General features: G+C 40.9%; 3 protein-coding genes and 3 long non-coding RNA genes across 7 annotated transcripts; 3 read left to right on the top strand and 3 right to left on the bottom strand.

Annotated features, from left to right (window-relative positions):
- Window positions 1–1,153: 1,153 nt before the first annotated feature.
- On the bottom strand, window positions 1,154–1,747 carry LOC118936928. Its single transcript, XR_005034355.1, has 2 exons — window positions 1,642–1,747; window positions 1,154–1,422 (listed from the first exon to the last, which is right to left on the bottom strand). It is a non-coding gene; the product is annotated as an uncharacterized LOC118936928 (long non-coding RNA).
- Window positions 1,748–2,740: 993 nt separating this feature from the next.
- Window positions 2,741–4,507, top strand: defbl2 (defensin, beta-like 2). The gene is made up of 3 exons (XM_036934578.1): window positions 2,741–3,214; window positions 3,619–3,730; window positions 3,989–4,507. Exons 1-3 carry the CDS (start codon window positions 3,157–3,159, stop codon window positions 4,008–4,010), a joined length of 192 nt encoding a protein of 63 aa, XP_036790473.1. The 5' UTR covers window positions 2,741–3,156; the 3' UTR covers window positions 4,011–4,507.
- Window positions 4,508–7,465: 2,958 nt separating this feature from the next.
- wdr73 (WD repeat domain 73) lies at window positions 7,466–9,963 on the top strand. Its single transcript, XM_021618680.2, has 8 exons — window positions 7,466–7,584; window positions 7,834–7,901; window positions 8,012–8,097; window positions 8,204–8,292; window positions 8,374–8,441; window positions 8,637–8,801; window positions 8,927–9,295; window positions 9,447–9,963. The coding sequence occupies exons 1-8, from the start codon at window positions 7,523–7,525 to the stop codon at window positions 9,683–9,685; spliced, it is 1,146 nt and encodes a 381-aa protein (XP_021474355.2). The 5' UTR covers window positions 7,466–7,522; the 3' UTR covers window positions 9,686–9,963.
- Window positions 9,964–10,060: 97 nt separating this feature from the next.
- Window positions 10,061–12,747, bottom strand: LOC110534041 (sialidase-3). 2 transcript variants are annotated; one of them, XM_021618682.2, is made up of 3 exons: window positions 12,592–12,747; window positions 12,133–12,381; window positions 10,061–11,992 (listed from the first exon to the last, which is right to left on the bottom strand). In XM_021618682.2, the coding sequence occupies exons 2-3, from the start codon at window positions 12,361–12,363 to the stop codon at window positions 10,997–10,999; spliced, it is 1,227 nt and encodes a 408-aa protein (XP_021474357.1). In that variant the 5' UTR covers window positions 12,364–12,381; window positions 12,592–12,747; the 3' UTR covers window positions 10,061–10,996. The 2 variants fall into 2 exon arrangements, with proteins under 2 accessions (XP_021474357.1, XP_021474356.1); XM_021618681.2 differs by having other exon boundaries at window positions 12,596–12,747.
- Window positions 12,748–15,050: 2,303 nt separating this feature from the next.
- LOC118966785 lies at window positions 15,051–15,875 on the bottom strand. The gene is made up of 2 exons (XR_005053677.1): window positions 15,784–15,875; window positions 15,051–15,678 (listed from the first exon to the last, which is right to left on the bottom strand). It is a non-coding gene; the product is annotated as an uncharacterized LOC118966785 (long non-coding RNA).
- LOC110534047 lies at window positions 15,673–17,831 on the top strand. The gene is made up of 4 exons (XR_002475077.2): window positions 15,673–16,519; window positions 16,640–16,773; window positions 16,855–16,947; window positions 17,042–17,831. It is a non-coding gene; the product is annotated as an uncharacterized LOC110534047 (long non-coding RNA).
- The last annotated feature ends 2,835 nt before the right edge of the window (window positions 17,832–20,666 follow it).

Raw genomic sequence — 20,666 nt, 5'->3', positions numbered from 1 at the left:
AAAAGTCAACAGCAGCAGGAGGCTCCACAAACAATGTACTTTTTTTTTATTTTGAGTAATCAGCTCAACTTCCTGCATTTCAACATATTTTGTGTAGAAAAATGTCCCAGTTTTATAATGCTATTCTATGTCATGAGGCTAAGAGAAAATGTTGCAGTTTCAAAGCTAATATCCTGCAATTCTACACTTCTGCGCGGTCGTTTGGTATTCTGGCCCTGCAGCCATGCTTGATCAGAGGTGGGTAATGGGAGGGAACATTTGGAGAAGTGAAGGTGCCTTTAAGTCCTGATAGTTTACAGCCACAATTTATGCAGGAAGAGAAACGGATAAGGAGTATCACCACCATTGGGGACACAAAATTATATTTATTCCATAGTTTATCCACAGCAACCAGCTTCACCTTGGCTCTAGGGGAAGCTCAGAGTAAGTGGATCTGAAGCCAGGGAAGTTCTTCTCCTCGTTGGTTACCAGCATCAGCAGCATGACGTTTCCAGAGGAAATGAACGACAGATGCTCATTGCATTTATAATATCCACATTTCCTGCGCAGAGATCAAAAATGATTTAACTGAGGCAGACAATTGCACTTGGATGGAACTCATTAGTCATGAGCCAGGCATCTGAAGTAAATATCAATGGGAAAATGTTTCTTGTCTCCACTTTCTCACTCTGCCATTGGCACCAGGGAGTCATACACATTGATGAAGTCGTTCTGACAGTCATCCTCCAAGTTGAAGGTGTCAAACTCCAGTTGAACCTTGTAGCCTTGATCAGCATGTAGCCTCCACGCCAAGTCTGTGTTTGGAGGGTACGGAGAATCAGGAAAGCCAGGTCTGTAAAGGTGCCTGTGCAACGCTTACGGGTGTGATAGGAATAGGTTTGGAGTGGCTGAGAGACAGACGGACGGACAGACAGGCAGAGTAGACGAGGTCACTTAGCTGCACATGGATGGCCTGTGACATCCAAAAAGATAATAGTTGAAACCTACACAGCAAATGTTTCTCACCATTGATGGCCTTTGTCATACGTGCATTCAGAGCTGTAGGTTTATATGAGACAGTAGTAAAGAGCAAAGCAAAAAATCTGGTCTGATCTTTAACAGACCTCTTTTTCATCCTTGCAAAAGAGAATTAGAAGGAAATGACTGCAAAAGGTCAAAATAACATATGCTTTAATAGATAGGGATGGAGATACTGAGGTAGTATAGGGAACATGTCACATCCCTGTACTGTACCTACAGACATTACATTGTTGATGAGCTGGTTGGCCGGCGGCCCATCCCCATGCCCATCCTCCCTTGCTGACTTCGCTCCAGCGGATCCATGGAGCCAAGAGTTTCGCTGCAGAATCTTGACCAATCGGTACTTCGAACTCAGACAGGTAGTAGGCCACTACATTGTCCTCACTTCATCCGTTGCCTTTACTACAGTGGACAGACACATAGTGCATTGTGATTTCAATTTATATTTGAGAGAGCAGCAAGAATAACAATCATAACAACAATCATAACAATCATGGGTTGAATTTAAACAAATGTACATGTACTGTCTGCTGTCACCCCTGCTCCCGCTCTTCCCCCCAGGCACTCAAGGGAGCCAGGCTGCTCTGCATTACGCACTCCTGCCACCATCATTACACACACCTGCCTTCCCTCGACCGTGATGTGTACGACGAGGAACTTAAAACTTTCCACATTCTCCACTGCTGTCCCGCCAATGTGGATAGGGTGGTGCTTAGGCCTAAGGCTGAGAAAATAAGAAGACACAGTGGCAGAATAAGTTCAACCACAAAACCAGAGAGAAAACTTCGGTGAAGTCCAAACAGCATATTGCATGTAACAAACAGTACATGACCTACAGCATGGGAAAAGCAAGTTAATGTTTACGAAATTTTCGGACTACTAAACAACTACTGATTTAGAACCACAGAGAGTTAGTGCAAGTCGCAAAGAAAACAGGAGCTGCCTCCACTATTCCAGCACCATTTCAACTTTAACATTTCAACATCATCAAATAACTTATGCTTAGTCGAATACAGTGACAACTAAAAGAACCCCCCCCAAAAATGTGTCCATCAACATAAGCTAAATATGTTGTAGCTGTCCATGGCACAAATTTGTTTGTTTGTGTGTGTGTGTGTACTTTCTGCACAAAATTTGAGAGGCATTTTTGTGCATATGGAACATTTCTGGGATCTTTTATTTCAGCTGATGAAACATGGGACTATACATTTATATTTTTGTTCAGTGTATCTGACCACAAGTCGGTACGCTCATGAGGCCACATATGGTATATTTGTTTCTCACTGGAGGGCCAGTAGTCTGTCTGACCAAGCAGCACTAGAGGGCGTAGAACAGGCTACATGTGACTGTGAGTGTACGTGCTTATCATTGTTGTGCAGTTAACAATAGCTCCAGCATCATCAGAGTGGTGTGTTTTGTGCAGTTTGATTGCAGTTTTACAGCATCAGCAGTATCACAAAAACGACTGCCATATTTAGACCTGGGCAGAGCGGTGTGTACTGAAACCCCATGGAAAAGACAGACGGCTGGATGAGGGGTTGGTTTATTTCTAATTAAATAGATGATTGAGTCACCTTAAACTGTGTGATCTGACTTGGAGACCTCATTCTTTTTGAGGGAATCGTTCATGGTGGTAGTTTTGCTCATTCTTCTTCTGACTCACTTTGCTGGACCATGCTGCAGCTGTCCAGTCATAGAGGTTTATGTAAGTACAAGTAAATTGCATCAGGTACTAAACAAAAGCCCAAATTTGCCTCTCCTCATGTCTCACAAATGTTGAAAAAAAGTATTTGTTAAATCAATGAATTCTTAATCTATGCTGGGCTCTATGCTGGACTCTATCATAGGATAGATTCCACAATGTTGTTCTGCCCATGTAGTCAGAAACCTTTCCCTAGTAACAAAGTAACAAAAAGTAACAAAAACAGCCCCACGTTTCCAAGAACCTACACCTGATGTGTTCTGTAAGGATATAGTACCCATTTTAACCCCAAAAAGCACCTTTCTTTCAATAGCACTCTGCAATTGTGATTTGGGCAGTGCCCATCGACTCCTCCCCCTGGGGTGAAATGCTGTATAAATGCAGCATCAGCCCCTGGAAATTGCATTTGCCTGAGATCTTAGCGGTACCAAAACATGAAGGGATTGGGCCTGGTTGTCCTTGTACTTCTCCTGATGCTCTCAGCTGTTGAGGGTAAGCAGTGGATAAAGTACCTTGGCTTTGTTATGTCATGGCGCAGGTATGCATCATACCTGTAAAATGGGATTATATTAGTGGATTTTCTGATGTGTATTGGGCAGAAATGAAACGGAACAGTTGATATGCGTTCTGAGTTATTTTACCATTAAAGACATTATTGTAAATGTCTTATTATACAGATCATGCATGTATGATCTTCAATGTTAGTGTTTTAGCCTGACATCAGTCATACTGTTATCATTGATTGATCAACATCAAAGCTCATATAATAACAGTTCCTGATTTGATCAGATGAACATTTGATGTGAAAGTATTCTAGTCATTAGCAAACGACGAAAATGGTACAGTTGAAAAGTTCTTCTGCTACTTATTCCATGATGGTTTTACTATTCTAACAGCTGATGATGCAGAGATGCAATATTGGACGTGTGGTTATAGAGGACTCTGCAGACGGTTCTGTTATGCCCAAGAATATATTGTTGGACACCATGGTTGTCCTCGCAGATACAGGTACATGAATGATCTATTTGAAATGTACACATGTAACGTTTTGTATCATGTATATTGTCTGAGAGACCTTGATGGTGTCTGATCAGCTTTGTCAGACATCCACAATAACAGTCGTATGTTGGATTTTTGCTGTTCTGATGTAACACTTTTGTGTGCTATTTCCTGACCCTTCAAATTCTGTTGAGTTCTGTCAGCTAAGACGTATCTGAGAGGACTTTTTGCACAAGCCCTCACTGTGTTTTTGTTCATTATTTGCAGGTGCTGTGCCGTGCGGTTTTAGCAGTGACTGACAATCTCCTACCTGCAGCAGGACATCACAGGCTGAGGACTGGTCTGCCTTTTTGACATGGATTGGATTGAAAGGGGCATAGAAATAGATGATCGTGGTGGCACCTATGGAACTAGTCTGGGAGACTCCTTTGGATAAAGCCTACTGTGAACAAATTGCAAGCCTTATGGTAAACGACAATGACAATGTTTGTGGAAATGTCAGATGATGTCCAGATCAATTGAGCGTATTTTGCTATGGAACCTGAAAGCGTGCAGTTGTGACTGCTTTCATTACAGTATGTGGAACATGATCAATGGTAATGCAACTAAAATAGAGTTCATTTGTAAAGCAGCACTCAAAGTACTGAAATCATCTCTAAAATACTGTAGGCTCAATCTTATAGTCCACAGTGAAAATTATTTCCATAGCTATTATTAATGCATTTTCAAAAGGTGGATATGCGCTTTGGAAATGAGTGGTTGACTAACAATAAAGGCATAAAAATACATGAATTGTTGTTTTGTTTTTTATTCAAAATATCAGGTATTTTAATGATATAATGTTAGATGATAGATTCTACTATGTTGACCAGAACTGATGATAATTCAATGATAAAGGGTGTACCAGGTGCTTTCATTTTACATCCTTTGACTGATGCAATGCTGTTAGTCAATAACATTGTCATGTTGCTTTGGAATGAAAGACATAAGATATATAGATAGACTATATACTCTGAACCGTGGTTGAATCAATGAAAACAAAAAAAATGTTTCCTTTATTTTTTGTAACTTTCTACAAATAACTGGTGTGCTTTGTACAACGAGGGGACAATGACAGTCAAGTGACTGACCCCAATAGCAGCCAGCCAGCCAGCCAGCAGCTGTGGTGGAATGATGCTTTTGTGAATGAAGTGTAATAATTCATGCTCATGTTTATGTCATCTCACCAGTCGTTCTATGTATGAATATGTTTGTTTGTCATATTCTATGGCATAACTCTGTCACAGGCCATTATGCTATGTTAAATGACAATTTATTACAATGCCATAGCACTGCCCTTTTAGTGGAATGGCTTATATCGCAGACACTGCAGATGTACAGTAGCCTCTAGACTTGTTTACCTGCTGCTGTCTTGGACCAGGTCACCGTTCGTTATAGTACAAATATATTGCGACCAATTCACAAATAGTAATACATCACCAAATTATCTAAAACTTGTCACGAAATTCTAATTGATAGCTACTCAGTGCTTTAACTAGTAACAACCTATTATGGACTAGTAGATATCACTGAAGATATCAGTGCTGGAAAAAGTTCTCAATTGCTATACTTGAGTAAAAGTAAAGATACCTTAATAGAAAATGACTCAAGTAAAAGTGAGTCGCCCAGTAAAATACTACTTGAGTAAAAGTTGGTTTTAAATATACTTAAGTATGAAAAGCAATGGAACTGCTAAAATATACTTAAGTATTAAAAGTTAAAGTATAAATTGTTTCAAATTCCTTATATTAAGCAAACCAGATGGCACCATTTTTATTTTATTTTTATTGATGGATAGCCAGGGGCACACTCCAACACTCAGAAATGATTAGCAAACTAAGCATGTCTTAAGTGAGTCCGCCAGATCAGAGGCAGTAGGGATGACCAGGGATGTTCTCTTGATAAGTGTGTGAATTGGACCATTTTCCTGTCCTGCTAAGCATTCAAAATGTAACAAGTACTTTTGGGTGTCAGGGAAAATGTACGGAGTATAAAGCACATTATTTTCTTTAGGAATGTAGTGAAATAAAAGTAAAAGTTGGCAAAAAATAAATAGTAAATTACAGATACCCCCCAAAACTACTTAAGTAGTACATTAATGTATTTTTACTTAAGTACTTTACACCACTGGAAGATATGGCTTGTGACTGGCCTGGTGCAGTAGAGGTTAAAGGCATGGATGTTATCTGTAAACAAGTGCCACTGCTTTGTGCACTGCTTTGTATTCTTCGTCTATCAGTCTATCTTTGTACCTCTGCTATTCAGTCAGCACAGCGTGACACTACCACAATGGGGTAAACCCCACAAATCTGTTTATTGAGGCTTTCTATCGTCACAGTTATATCACAGTAAACCACACAGACCTTACACCAGCTGGTTTAGCCCAGCAATTTAGGGGGAGTGAACAGGGTGGGTTTCTGATGTTATTCACTAGTACTTTATTTTGATCAACTGAAACTTTTTCTTTTGAAAAGAGACTTTAACAAATACCCTGCTATATTTGAAATTAAGAATAATTGTGCTGAGTTGAACGTTGTTTAACAGAAACATGAGTGCTCTTTTCTGGAACAACACGGTGTAACTTTGGATATTTTTCTCTTTAGTACTGTACTGTTTGATGTGTATTAAAATAATTAACATTAAAGAGTAAGACTCAATTATGGGCAGATAATTAAATGTATGCTTTGCTTTGAAAGTGAATCAAAATACGTATATTTTTGACTGGCAGAACAAACCTACCTCCATGTCATGACTGTTCATGGCCTTATCTCTGCAGAGGGCTAACCTGTATCTCTGCAGATAGCTAACCTGTATCTCTTCAGATAGCTAACCTGTATCTCTGCAGATAGCTAACCTGTATCTCTTCAGATAGCTAACCTGTAGCTAACCTGAATCTCTGCAGATAGCTAACCTGAATCTCTGCAGATAGCTAACCTGTATCTCTTCAGATAGCTAACCTGAATCTCTGCAGATAGCTAACCTGAATCTCTGCAGATAGCTAACCTGTATCTCTTCAGATAGCTAACCTGTAGCTAACCTGAATCTCTGCAGATAGCTAACCTGAATCTCTGCAGATAGCTAACCTGAATCTCTGCAGATAGCTAACCTGTATCTCTTCAGATAGCTAACCTGTAGCTAACCTGAATCTCTGCAGATAGTTAACCTGCTAACCTGTATCTCTGCAGATAGCTAACCTGCTAACCTTTCTGCTCTAAACCAAGTGTAACGTTGCAACCATGACACATCATACAGTCAACTTCTTGACTTGCCGTCAAGTGGGACAAGCACCTAATCAACCACTACTTTTGACTATGGTTTACAGCGACAGTCTGTAAAGATTTCCAGGAATCTTATTTGTCTCATGTGCCGAATACAACAGGTGTTGTAGACCTTACAGTGAAATGTTTACTTACAAGTACTTACCCAACAATGCAGTTATTTTTTCAAGAAAAAAAAAAGAAAAAAACAAACAAGAAATAAAAGTAACAAATAATTCAAGAGCAGCAGTAAAAACATTATTTTGTTTTTGTTGTCATATTAAAGATTAAATCAAGTGCTATTTGCATGTGAAAATGTAATGGGATGGATGTATTTGCTTCATTGTTTATGTTTTGGTTGGTGAACATTGCCCACTCTTTGACTGGATGCGCATTACAGAGTTGCTCTGATCTACACTCCAATCCGCTAGGTGGCAACACGGCTGCTTATCTGCTACTAATCAAATACAGGCGGAGGTACAGAAGTTGTTTAGCGGTGGACGAGATGGGTGAAACCTCTTCGGTTGAGAATGAATTTGATGACTGGTTTATCGAGTCTTTGAAAATGTAAGTACGAATTATTTTATAAAATAGTGAAAGTGAGTTGAGACTTCCTTGATATATTGAAGTTGCTTAAATCATGCTTCACGTGTCTCTGTGGGAAAACACTAGGGGTACATTCACAGGCGCAATGTTTTAGGACGTTCCAGATAAGACTAGAATATCTCTTAACAGTATATACTTGCTGCTTTTCTTATTAAATGTGATGCACCTGCTTTAAACCGAGTTCACCTTACACACGTAGTTCTCTTTCAGATACAATAATATTCACGAGTATCAACTTGAACATCCTACAAGAGTAATTGAATGGACATCAGAAAAAAGTAGGCCTTTTCATAATTTTCACATTTTACAACGCTATATAGTATGTTTTGATTATAACCAACCAACCACATTGATTGTGTTTAAATTACTTTTTGTCTTTACCCCACAGCTATATGTGTTGCAGGTTACAGTTCAGATAAAAATGAAATTTTAGAGCTGCTTTTGCCACTGAAACTTTTCAGTGATGATAATCAGGTAATGGATTGAAATGATTAAAGCATGAAACAAAACGTTTCAAGATACCAGCTATGTTTTGGAACGTCACTGACTACCAATGTGTCTGTCTATTCAATGTGGGCAGGGTCTTTGTGCAGAACGAGATTTCAAAGTGGTCCATGGAGGTTTCTCCGTTGGCTCCATTCATTGCCTCAAACACATTCCAGGAACAAGGTATATCATAGTAGCCATTGATTATGTAACTTCCTTTTGTTGCCATGAGCTTTCATCTTCAAATTGTTGTTTCTTGTTAAGGTGTGTCGTTACCAATGATGGCTTCAACTCCAATCTCCAGGTGTGGGACGTAGGAGGAGACGATTGTGGTGAGTAGACCTACTGTTTCCTTGTCTCCTTTTCTGTATATTACAGTATAATAAGACTGCAGTTCCTATCTGCTCTCCACTTTATAGTGCTGCACATTCAAATGATGATTTAAAACCTGATTAGGCCCCAGACAGCATCGGTCTTACCCACATTGAAATCTTATTTCTCTTGCGGGATTTGTCTTCAAATGCTAGATGTCATAAAGAGGACAGGAGTTTTACAACTGAAGAGTGCATCATCAGATAAAGGTGTCAAAATAGCCCCTGGGTTAACTGGAGGCCCATGTGTTCTTCATGGCTCTCAGATCAGCGACATTCAACTGACTGAGCTGACGTCAGGGAAGCCACTCTACTCTCTGGGTAATCACCTGTTTTATACAGTGACACTGAAGCATTCCACGCAACTCTAATTTCCTATAGAGTATAATGTTATTGTACAAACACATGTATAACAGTCACGGATATCTTTTTTCCTTCCATCTCAGGGAAAGACATTCCAGATTTACTAAGCTCCCTGCAATTTGTGAGTGGCAGTGTATTTCTCGCTTGTGCCTGCAATGGTGACCTGTATGTGGGGGACACACGGAAGCCTTCTGCACTTCAGAATAACCCAGCTGGAGGGAGAGAGGGCGTCCACTGGTGTATGGGTGTTAAAACAGACCTGTTCTCATCAGATCCATCCTCCTGTAGTGTAGCAAGGCTCTCCTCTGCCTGCCAAGTGGTTGTGTCTGATCTAAGGGACCTAAGAGCCCCATTGTGTCAAGCCCAGCTTCATGTCCAGAGGAAAACTACCAGTGATGACTTCATGAAGGTGACATGGGCGCCCGCTTTAGACAACTGTCTTGCTGTGTCAGGTGAGCGAAATGTCACGCCTTCATCCTGCTTTATGTGATTAATTCATGTCTTATGGATAGTACAAAGTCATTTCTTGCTTTCTAAATATATGTTCCAATTGAAGTCTCTTGTAATACAGAACTTTTCCATTGAATTTGTCTTCCCGTCTAGGTTTTGATGGAATGGTGCAAATCTACGACACTGCCTCTTGGAGACCAGAGTTGATGGAATTCCAGCCTCTTTTTATCCACCAAGGTCACATGATGTCCGATGATCAGTTTGACACTTCATCAGCTGTGGTCACCACTCATGTTTGGCATCCAAGTCGACCCAGGACTGTCCTCTCTGCTGCTGTAGACGGGTCTGTGCATGTATGGGACTGGGTCGACAAAGCCACTGCCAGCTGTTGACATTCAAACACACTTGCAGCTCAATGTTAATCATTATGCAGCTTTAAACCTTGCCTGAAGTCGACATGTCCTTTTCATTATGTAAGGAATATGTAAAGCACTATTTGTGATAAGATGCCACTTGTTTGTTTTCCCATTCTTATGAGTAGTTGTTATTCCCATACTGTACACACATTTGCATGGAAGAGGTATTCTGGGTTTGTACTACTATATTTTGTAAGAGACATTTGACTATAACATTATCATTAAACTGATCTCTTCGTGTACCTGCTAAATAAGACAAACCCTGGACCATGAACCTAAAGGTGGACGGCAGTATCACTTGCATTGCATTTTCTTCGCTCACAATATTATGTCAATCAAAAAGATAAACACAGCTTGTTAGAATTGTATTTTCAAAAGAGAGCTCTGCATGCCATTCACATGAATGATTAACAATGTTTTTATGCATCTTCTGCATAGCCAAGGATGCAGGCAGGATAGTAATGTGGAGGTAGTTGAGGCAGAACTACCATTGTAGCATCATTTAGAGATAAGGAACATATTCAACTCATTTTGAACATTGGAGTTATCACCTGTGCATTAGCAGGCACTACAGAGAGGCTCACTGTCAGTGCATTACATAGGGTCTGAACAACAGCATACATTTTTTACAAAAAAACATTTAGAAATTAAGTAGTCCTACATTTACAGTGCTATGTGTACTGTTTGTGGACAGTCCAACATGAGATAGAAAGTGCTTAAAGACCAGAATGGAGTGTGGGTTTAGGAAGTCAATGCAGTTGGAACAAATGAGTCACAGTAGATGAGCAACCACTTGATGATACAGGGATGTCTGTTCATTCAATAGGGCGCATGACTTAAAGTAACGCCTGAGGAGCAGAAGTGTTGCCTGATCGTGGCCTGTGGGTGGTTGTAGTCTTCAAAGGGTGCTTGGCAAACATAAGGAATTGCATGACTCTACATTGAGGTGAAAGGAGTTTCAATGTACATGTACAATGCAAGTAAAAGTATGCCATTTAAATATACCACTGCTTAGAGATTGCATCCAATGACAGCATGCATTGCAGTGCATACAGTCTGACTTCATAAAATGATCACATCTACATATTATATTACATTTGATTTAACTATGATCGCATTTCAAGAAATCGTAGCGTCAGTTGCCTTTTTTTACACGAAACAACTTTGATATAAATACATTTTCAGAATGCTTCTTTTTATATAAATTGAGGACAAAGATGATTGTGTGCCTCAACTGACCACGGAATCTGATTGGAATTGGAGTGTAGTACTTAAATAAAAACACAACTAGAAGGTATTTCCTTTCTCATCAACGGTCTGCATGACATCACTGAGGGGAAAAGACACAAAGGCAATCTGTTCAAGCTCACTATTCTCGCCACATTCCATCAGGCAAGCAAAGTGCTCCGTGTCCTCAATGTAGGCCAGGTCTGAGTAGCCACTGGGTCCACTGTGGACGATCCAGGGCCGGTCCCAACCTGACGTGTGCAGTGGGGAACGGTTCAAATACACTCCCAAGTCTTTCCTTGTCCTCTTATTGGTCGGGTGGGTGAAGAGTAGCCAGGTTTGCGTGTCTGAGGCCAGTGGTGGTAATGTGGTACCACCCATACCCTCTTCACCTTGCTCAGGGGCAGGGAAGCCAATCACACTGCCTTGGCAACCACCATGGCACGGCTCCACTAACCTTGGAGCCAAGCGGGGCTTGTCAAAGTAAACCCCACTGCTCTCACTCAAAGCTTCCACTCTGTGACCTCTATGGCGGGCGTTGCAGTACAGGTGACTGCTGCCCTCGTGGTCTATGATCTCTGCCATCTCACATTCACAGGACTTTCTTTGAAGCATCCTGCCCATTTGCCATGTCTGACCGAAGTCGTCACTGTATATTGAGAGAGCATGTGGCTGTACCGTGAAGGGGAAGGGGAAGGAGAAGCATTTGCAGTGGATATAATAGGCATAGGTAGGAATGATCAATCTTCCACTCTCCATTTGAATGCCATGGCCTGGTCCCACAGCAAATGTAGCCCACCTTCTGACCGTTTTGCCAATCACACTCTCTGTCAAGTCCTTTGTCTGGCTCCAGTTCTGGCCCTCATCATTACTGGTGATGTAACACAGGTGTGCCTTATTCTTGCCTGTACAGATCTGATGGTGCTCTGGAGTGTTACCCAAAATGCAGATGAAAAATAGGAATAGAGTCTTGGTATTCTTCTCATACACCGGGCAGGGGTTCATGGTGCGGTGGTCTGGTAAACATGCTGATAATAGCTCCTGGGATTCTGACCACTGGGGAACAATGTGAAAGTATTGAAACAATCATCAATAAAGAAAAAAAAAATATGAATGTAACTCAACTAAATTAAACATGAAAACCTTCAACTGTATATTATGACTATGATGTGTTTAGATTTGAAGTCGACATTTACCTGAGTGGATCCATTTTGTTGAGTGCCTCTCCTCATAACAATAAGTTTTGCATCAATGTCACTGGGGGAAGAGCGCTTCTCTGCAAAGGCAAGGAATGTCTGACTCTCTTTTAGGTGGATGAGAGCTGGGATTCTGTATGTCGTCCCAGTTTGCTCCCGTTTGAACAGAGTCGTTTTAGCAGGTTGCATTTTGATTCCCGGGAAATAACTCCTTGATGAGGTATTCCCCATAGCTAAATGTCCTGGTTCCTGCAAACAGAGGGATTACTTACACACATGACAAATCACTTTAGACACAAATTTCACAATATTCCCTGCCTGGACATGAAAACACTGTTTCTCAGTTTAATCGGCTAACGTTTTGCTGTTATATCGCGACAGCTGACTTTCAAGAAAAATAATAAACAACATGCAAAAAGATAGGTTCGTACTAACGTCGAAATTAGTCAAAACACATACTTACGGGAGCTGGCTTTTTAGGCTACAAATCACACCGTTGTGTCGTGAGACCCAGTTAAAACGGTCCAAGTTTATCTCTCTCTTACAATTTGTACGCTAATTTGGAAGCGTGTCGTGAAATAGAAGCGTAGTTGGCACATCGCTTGTGCTGTGTGACGTCAGTAGCGCCGCAAAAGAGACCAAAATCATTCTATACCGCCAACCGCTGGCGGGAATGTGGTACGAGACTGCAAATGTTGCCGTGTTGCTAGGATACCCACAAATACAGTTATGGGAGAGAAAATAACATCGGAAAGTAAGTTGTGTAAATATTTAACCAGCTCACAACAAACATAGGTTGCCTACTCAGTGGCGATTTTAGTATGGGATGGAAGTGGGATGCATGCCAACAAAGCCACTACACAATACTAAACAACACATTAATTGCACTATAACGCTGACAAACGGTGCCCACAAACTGTTAGGGCCTACATAAAGCTGTCCCAACAACAGTCCCAACATCTTACCACTGCTACACCTGGCTCTCAGCAGAGCCTTGTCTGACAGCGAAACAGTTCATTCAGCCTCATTTACTGCCTTTAAAAAAAAACATAGCTGATGGCTGACTTGCTTAAACAAATGTGGTTTCTAATGCCAATTGAGATGTACAAACTATGACATAAGGGGACGACAAGCAACCTGTAATTTCGATTAAGACATTAATGAGCGAGGTAGGACGGACGTAGTCAATATAACTATTTGTTCAGCACTTTTGAAATGTACAGTTACAGAATTCAGAGCATGGGCCATTCTAACAGTGTTCTACCTGTTCAAGTCAGAACCCTAGGATAAACAAAGGGTGTATATAAGCAGACAATTAAAGTGTCACATCCTGATCTGTTTTACCTGTTTTTGTGATTGTCTCCGCCCAGGAGACAGGGAGACAGGAGACAGGAGACAGGAGTCACCCATCTTCCCCATTATTCCCAGTGTATTTAATCCTGTGTTCTCTGTTTGTCTGTCGCCAGTGTGTCTTGTCTTGCTTACCAGAGTGTTTTTCTGAACTCCTGTTTTTTCTTAGTCTCTGTTTTATAGTCCTCCCGGTTCTGACCTCTTGCCTGCCCTGACACAGCCTGCCTGCCTGACCATTCAGCCTGCCTTGATCTCGAGCCTGCCTGCCACCCTGTACCATTTGGACTCTGACCTGGTTTATTAACTTTTGCCTATCCTCGACCTGCCTCTTGCCTGCCCCTTGTTGTCTAATAAATATCAGAGACTTGACGCTTCTGCCTCCTGTGTTTGCATCTGGGTCTCACCCTGTGTCGTTATCGAAAGCTCTTACAATTTTTGATGATTACATTTCTCTAAAACAGGTTATAGGCTACATGTGCACCACCAAGTCAGAAAAGTAGTCAAAATTAAGAGGGGTAAATAGACCAAATTATTAGGGTGAGGCACATGGGCTACTAACATCTTACTACATAACATGCACTTAGTATTACTTTCTTAGCTACAGTATACATATCTCCCTGGTATTTTACATCATTTATGCAGCACCATAAAAAAATGATTTCAAAACTACTGGGAACTCATAAAAAAACATTGTTGAATCATGATGACGTCATGATCTTCAGGTCGTAGAACTAGAAAGAGGTTGGATTTACAATTCTGAGTTGGATGACCGTTCAAAACGTATTTTCCCAGTCGGAGCTTGTTTATTCCTGACTTCCCAGTTGTCTTGAACTCACTGAAGTCAAGTTTTCGCAGTTCAGAGTTAACGGTTGTTTTGAGCGCGGCACAAATCATGCTTCATTGACAGCATGGCCAATGTTGAATGTTTATCATTTTAAACTTGGAAAAGAGACTCTTAATCCCAGATATGGGACCACACAGCCACTCCACCGAATAGCAGGCTACTGATTGCTTTGCAATGCTTGCAGTTAGCCACTGTCACGGATTCCTTCCAAACCACTCATTGTTGAATTTGCGATTTTCAACTTGTGTAATGTTTATGTTCAATTGCCGATACGCAACGATACATTTTATCTACATTTATCTTCATTATTTCTCTTCATATGACAAGGATTTGCCAGTAGATTGTCGATTTGATTCATGATGATGACTGCTAGCTAAGATTTTGAAAGTATGATGTTGACATGATCAGTCCAATCAAAGTTTCTGTAGATACGTGATTTGCCGTAATTTTATCTGTGGCCAATGACCTTGACTCTTCTTGGATGGGCACTACTAATGTAACTCTATGGCAGCACCCACGGGGCTAGATTGTTCTAGCTCTACCCTTAAGACTTGGCGGTGACGTAGTGTCCCCATGAGTGACAGAACACTGAGCCAATCATGACGCAATGCTCCATATTTTCTGCTGGCTTGCCTCACCACCACAGAAATCACTGAGCTAGGCTGAAACACCTGCATTTTAGAGCTGCCTTACTCAAGAAAACAAAAAAAAGAGACCATGTTTGTATTAACTCAATATATATTTTTACATAGTTTGCAAATGTATGTGACACGTATTAATGCCAAAATAACATGCCAAACAAAATCAGCTTCAGGCCTTCCTCCCAACAAGGCTGCCCCTCGCTATGACCCCTCACAGCTGTGAGTTCATGTTCATATTGGAATCACATTGTTTTTATTGTAGATTTTAAACTGTAGGTAAGTGCCGTTTTCTGGTTTAGTTCCCTCAGTCATAGATTAAACCTTCCTGCTCAACAGGGTTTAACCACTAGAATGAAACGAGTGGCTTCCTGGTGTGCAAGTGCTCAGAAATGTGGCTCTTTTGATTTGTTATCTGGTAAAAGTTGGGTGTAGTACCTTATATTCCACTGGGTGGAAGTATAGGATGACAAAGAGAAGAAATTTACCAAGTGTTCTCTCTTCATACACTTTTGAACAGAATACCTGCTAATAGTGATAGGCAATAGACACTTAAGTAACTTTTTGAATTCTAGAAGTGTCTGGAATATGTTCATATTTACTCCTACTGAATAGGGCAAAGGATAATGGCATGCGATTTCAAACTCTTGAGGTGCTGATGCTACAGTAGATGACAATAAGCTGTCCCCTGGTGTCTTCAGAAGCCTTGCCAACCTGAAAAGGTCAGTCATAGTGTCAAAACGTAGTATTATTCCCGTCCACAGTATGGTAAATGAAAGAAAACAGTGTAGTACATTACAGTGCATAATGCACACCTACCTGCATATCTGGAAACTGCCGTGGTAATACACGGAGTGTACAAAACATTGAGAACACCTGCTCTTCCATGACATAGACCAGTGATTCTCAACTTCGGTCCTCGAGTATCCCCAACAGTACACATTTTTATTGTAGCCCCGGACAAGCACACCTGATTCAATTTGACAACTAATCATCAGGCCCTAAATGAGTTGAATCAGGTCGTGCTTGTCCAGGGCTATAACAAAAATGTGTGCTTTTGGGGATACTCGAGGACCGGAGTTGAGAATCACTGACCTAGACTGACCAGGTGAATGCTATGATCCCTTATTGATTTCAATTGTTAGATCCACTTCAATCAGTGTAGATGAAGAGGAGGAGACAGGTTAAAGAAGGATATTTAAGCTTTGAGACAATTGAAACATGGATTGTCTATGTGTGCCATTCAAAGGGTGAATGGGCAAGACAAAAAAAATATTGAAGTGGCTTTGAACAGGGTGTGGTAGTGGTGAAACTTAACATTAGGAAGGTGCACTTAATGCTTTGTAAACTCAGTGTAGGTCTTTGTCTGTTTTTTGACTACAGCATTTACACCTGCAGGAGAACCACATCTCAGTAGTACCGAAGGTGTTACCGAGGAACCTGCAACAGAAGGGATATTTGTAACACCAGCAGGTGTGTCTGGAACAAAATTGTGATGAACAGGACTTCGGGAATCCTCCTGTCTCTGAGGGGTTGGATACTGAATACATTAATGGTTGGTATACTATATTGTCAAAGTAACGTAGCTGTTTTTTGCTCACTTTGCTTTTTATTACTACTTCATGCTCTATAAAACCAACATGTACTAGTTTTCTGCATGTTTTTTCTCTTATAGGATGAGTGTGGTCAATCCAAAAACGATTCCCCCACTCACATTCCTTGATGCTGGAGCTGAGGACAGAGGAATTGTATGGAGCGTACGGTTTGCTACTACCAGAGCTTTGTTTCCTCAATGTGGCTGATCATAAGGTATGTACATTGTCAAGATATATTTCAGGAAGACTATATACTGCGAGTCAGTGAAGTTCCTTGTCTTGTTATTGCCTCCAGATTGTTGAGGAAGAAGCACTGTCTGTAGCTGTGTTTTCCTATGCTCAATGAGCTTGTTATTCACTCCAACCCACTGACCACACGGGGGAAGTGGTATGTTAACTCTACTTATGTGAAGCCATTATTAAGTATTAACAGATTTTATTAACTTAAATATTTTCTTATCATTCATTGTATTCCCATCCAGGTGACCCACGTACTGCTGACTGACTTCCTCCACGAAAGGCTGGGTATTAGAATTAGGTGCAAGAAGACATCGGGGCTGGTTTCCAAGACCCAGATTCAGCCTTGACTAAAATACATCCTCAATAGACTCTCCATTGAAAATACTTTTTAGTCCAGGACTAGGCTTTCAGTGTCTAGGAAACTGGCACCAGACGTTGTGAAACCACCTTTTGATATTATGTATTGATTCCAAACGACAGGTTCAAATGCAAAAACAATTGAATCCACATTTTGGCTTTGCATTCACCTGGAAAGTTAAATATGACTGCAGTCTTCATTTCAATATTTTGGTAAACGCTGCATTTTGGTCTAAGTGACTCACTTTTGATGTTGAAACTAATTGTTGAACATTCATCTTTCTCTAGGTATAAATACATTCCAATGGTGCCTTTATTGATGCTCTCTGGAGATGAAAGATTGATCACAATGGTCATCAGATGACACCTTCCAAAATGAGGTGCCATTTTTTTTTTTGTGGTGGCTGCTGAGGGAAGGACTTTTCATAACAGTGGCGTTCAGTGCCGTTTATGATGAGGGAGGAAGATAAAAAAAATTAAAAAATCATGAGCATGTCTTCTATTACAGCATGTTGGATGATGTCATTCATATTCTATTCACCCAGTTCAATGTAACATCGATGGGTTTAGGCTACTACAGTATTCTCAAATGTTCCCTATACCCACCATGACATTGCTACAACTTAGTTTATGTAATTTGGTATTGGTGACGCATTCAAAACTGCCTTGCCTGCAGCTATCTTATCTAGGGTGTAATCATTAATCGAACAGTTTCTAAGGGACAAATTCAGTTTTTTTTAATCTCTGTTTTGTTTGCTTCCATTTAAGTAATGTGATTCAACAGAATCATCAGCATAAATAAACCCCTGATCACAAAGTGCACTTTCATAGTATATATTGTATTCCCTCTCGGCTCTATGCACTTTCACCTTTCCCCTTCATTGAAATCCACAAAAGAACACATCAGCTGCATGTGACCAGGTGGGGGGGAAGAATATTCCACCCAAATCATGCCATAACCGCTACACACAGCCTACATCGTTGTCCCCATATTAGCTAAAGTAACGTCATAGCTAATAGAACTAACGTGTTAGTAACCACACAATCATGCAGTAACGTTAGTGTACAGTCAGTAAGCAGTTTAGCATTTACACCAGCGGAGCCCGGTGGCAATTTGTAAAATCAAAAGATTACCTTGGAAGAGTTCAAGTGTTTTGTTGGCTAGTCATAGCAAGCTAGTTAACATGGCATCCCTCTGAAAAGCCAGGTATTTGAGTAACTGAACTACCCAGCTACATTTGCTAAGTGAAAATGAAGAAAAATGGATTCTTACTGCTTCATATTAAGAAAAAAAACGGTCTCAGTTTTACTATTTATATTTTTATGAAATTCACTGAGGATGGTCCTCTTCCTTTGAGGAGCCTCCACTGGTTCATAATGGTAGGAACAGCGCGAATGGCATCAAAAACAACCATTTGATACCATTCCGCTCTAGCCAGTACCATGAGCCTGCCCTCCCCAATTAAGGTGCCACCAACCTGTATTTGTGACAGGTGATTGTCATGGTCTCTTTCATGATATTCAGGAGGATAGTAATTTGCTTTGTTTAACATGCCTATGTACAGTATGGTGACATGAGTATAATAGTACCACTCTGCATGCCACTGCTGGCTTGCTTCTGAAGCTAAGCAGGTATGGTCCTGGTCAGTCCCTGGATTGGGAGACCAGATGCTGCTGGAAGTGGTGTTGGAGGGCCAGTAGGAGGCACTCTTTCCTCTGGTCTAAAAAAAATATCCCAATGCCCCAGGGCAGTGATTGGGGAAACTGCTCTGTGCAGGGTGCCGTCTTTCAGATGGGTCGTTAAATCAAATTTATTTATATAGCCCTTCGTACATCAGCTGATATCTCAAAGTGCTGTACAGAAACCCAGCCTAAAACCCCAAACAGCAAGCAATGCAGGTGTAGAAGCACGGTGGCTAGGAAAAACTCCCTAGAAAGGCCAAAACCTAGGAAGAAACCTAGAGAGGAACCAGGCTATGTGGGGTGGCCAGTCCTCTTCTGGCTGTGCCGGGTGGAGATTATAACAGAACATGGCCAAGATGTTCAAATGTTCATAAATGACCAGCATGGTCCAATAATAATAAGGCAGAACAGTTGAAACTGGAGCAGCAGCACGGCCAGGTGGACTGGGGACAGCAAGGAGTCATGTCAGGTAGTCCTGAGGCATGGTCCTAGGGCTCAGGTCCTCCGAGAGAGAGAAAGAAAGAGAGAATTAGAGAGAACACACTTAAATTCACACAGGACACCGAATAGGACAGGAGAAGTACTCCAGATATAACAAACTGACCCTAGCCCCCTGACACATAAACTACTGCAGCATAAATACTGGAGGCTGAGACAGGAGGGGTCAGGAGACACTGTGGCCCCATCCGAGGACACCCCCGGACAGGGCCAAACAGGAAAAACGGGTGGCCTGACTCTCTGAGGTCATTAAAGATCCCATGGCACTTATCGTAAGAGTAGGGGTGTTAACCCTGGTGTCCTGGCTAAATTCCCAATATGGCCCTCAAACATCACGGTCACCTAATATATCCCCAGTTTACGATTGGCTCATTCATCCCCCTCCTCTCCCCTGTAACCTTTCCCCAGGTTGTTGCTGTAAATGAGAACGTGTTCTCAGTCAACTTACCTGGTAAAATAACAGATAAATAAAATAAAAAATATTGGTTGCCAAACATTGCAGAGCCTGTTGGTGAAGGCCCTTTTATGATTACTTGAAGTCGAGTTTTTCTACGAGTCAAAGCAATTTTGTACAATTTCAATGCTACACTGCAGTACCTTAAGTAATGTAAATGTGTGTCATACAGGAATAGAACATGTGATGAGAAAGTTGGAACAAACACTCAAGAATCTCCAAGTTTAAAGAAATCCCAAACAAAATCTTGATTGCATAGAGAAACCATATAGAAGAGGGGGGGACAAAAGGTGAGCTATGTGAATAACTATTGAAGGATGTGCCTAATGAAGATGTCAACATATGATTTTATCTGTCACGAGGAATCTGCATTCAAATGAAATGGCAGTCATCCGTATTTAATAATGAAACAACAACCTTTAATTCTCAGATTGGAAATCTATCTTCTGAGACCAATACAGCAGAAAGGGGAAATAGTTGAAGAGATGCTCATACAAATAAAGGAGAGGACAACAATCAGCGAAATCTCTCTAAGTAGGTAGGCCTACTAAACCTATTTTTATCCTCATCGATTACATGAAGTGCATATCTATTGTATGTAATAGTATTAGTTGAATATGTAATCCTGTTTGTTTTGTAGCCAGCGTCTTAGAGGGCAGGGGTGTTTTTCAAGGAAGAGGCTTTGACTCTGGCTTTGGCAAGATGGTTCACGTGAAAGCAGTGGAAAGCAGGGAAAACCTTATTGATTGAGTTTATTTAGCCTATTACAACTGTAATGTATGACATCATGCATTTGTTTGCCTTGATAGTCTGTCGTGTTCTTTCAAATAGCTGTTTAAACTTTATTCAACCTTGACAAGAGGGTGATGGTGGAT

Source organism: Oncorhynchus mykiss, chromosome 10, assembly GCF_013265735.2.
Source record: "Oncorhynchus mykiss isolate Arlee chromosome 10, USDA_OmykA_1.1, whole genome shotgun sequence".
In the NCBI taxonomy this organism is placed as follows: domain Eukaryota; kingdom Metazoa; phylum Chordata; class Actinopteri; order Salmoniformes; family Salmonidae; genus Oncorhynchus; species Oncorhynchus mykiss.
This window is presented reverse-complemented; position numbering and strand designations above follow the sequence as displayed.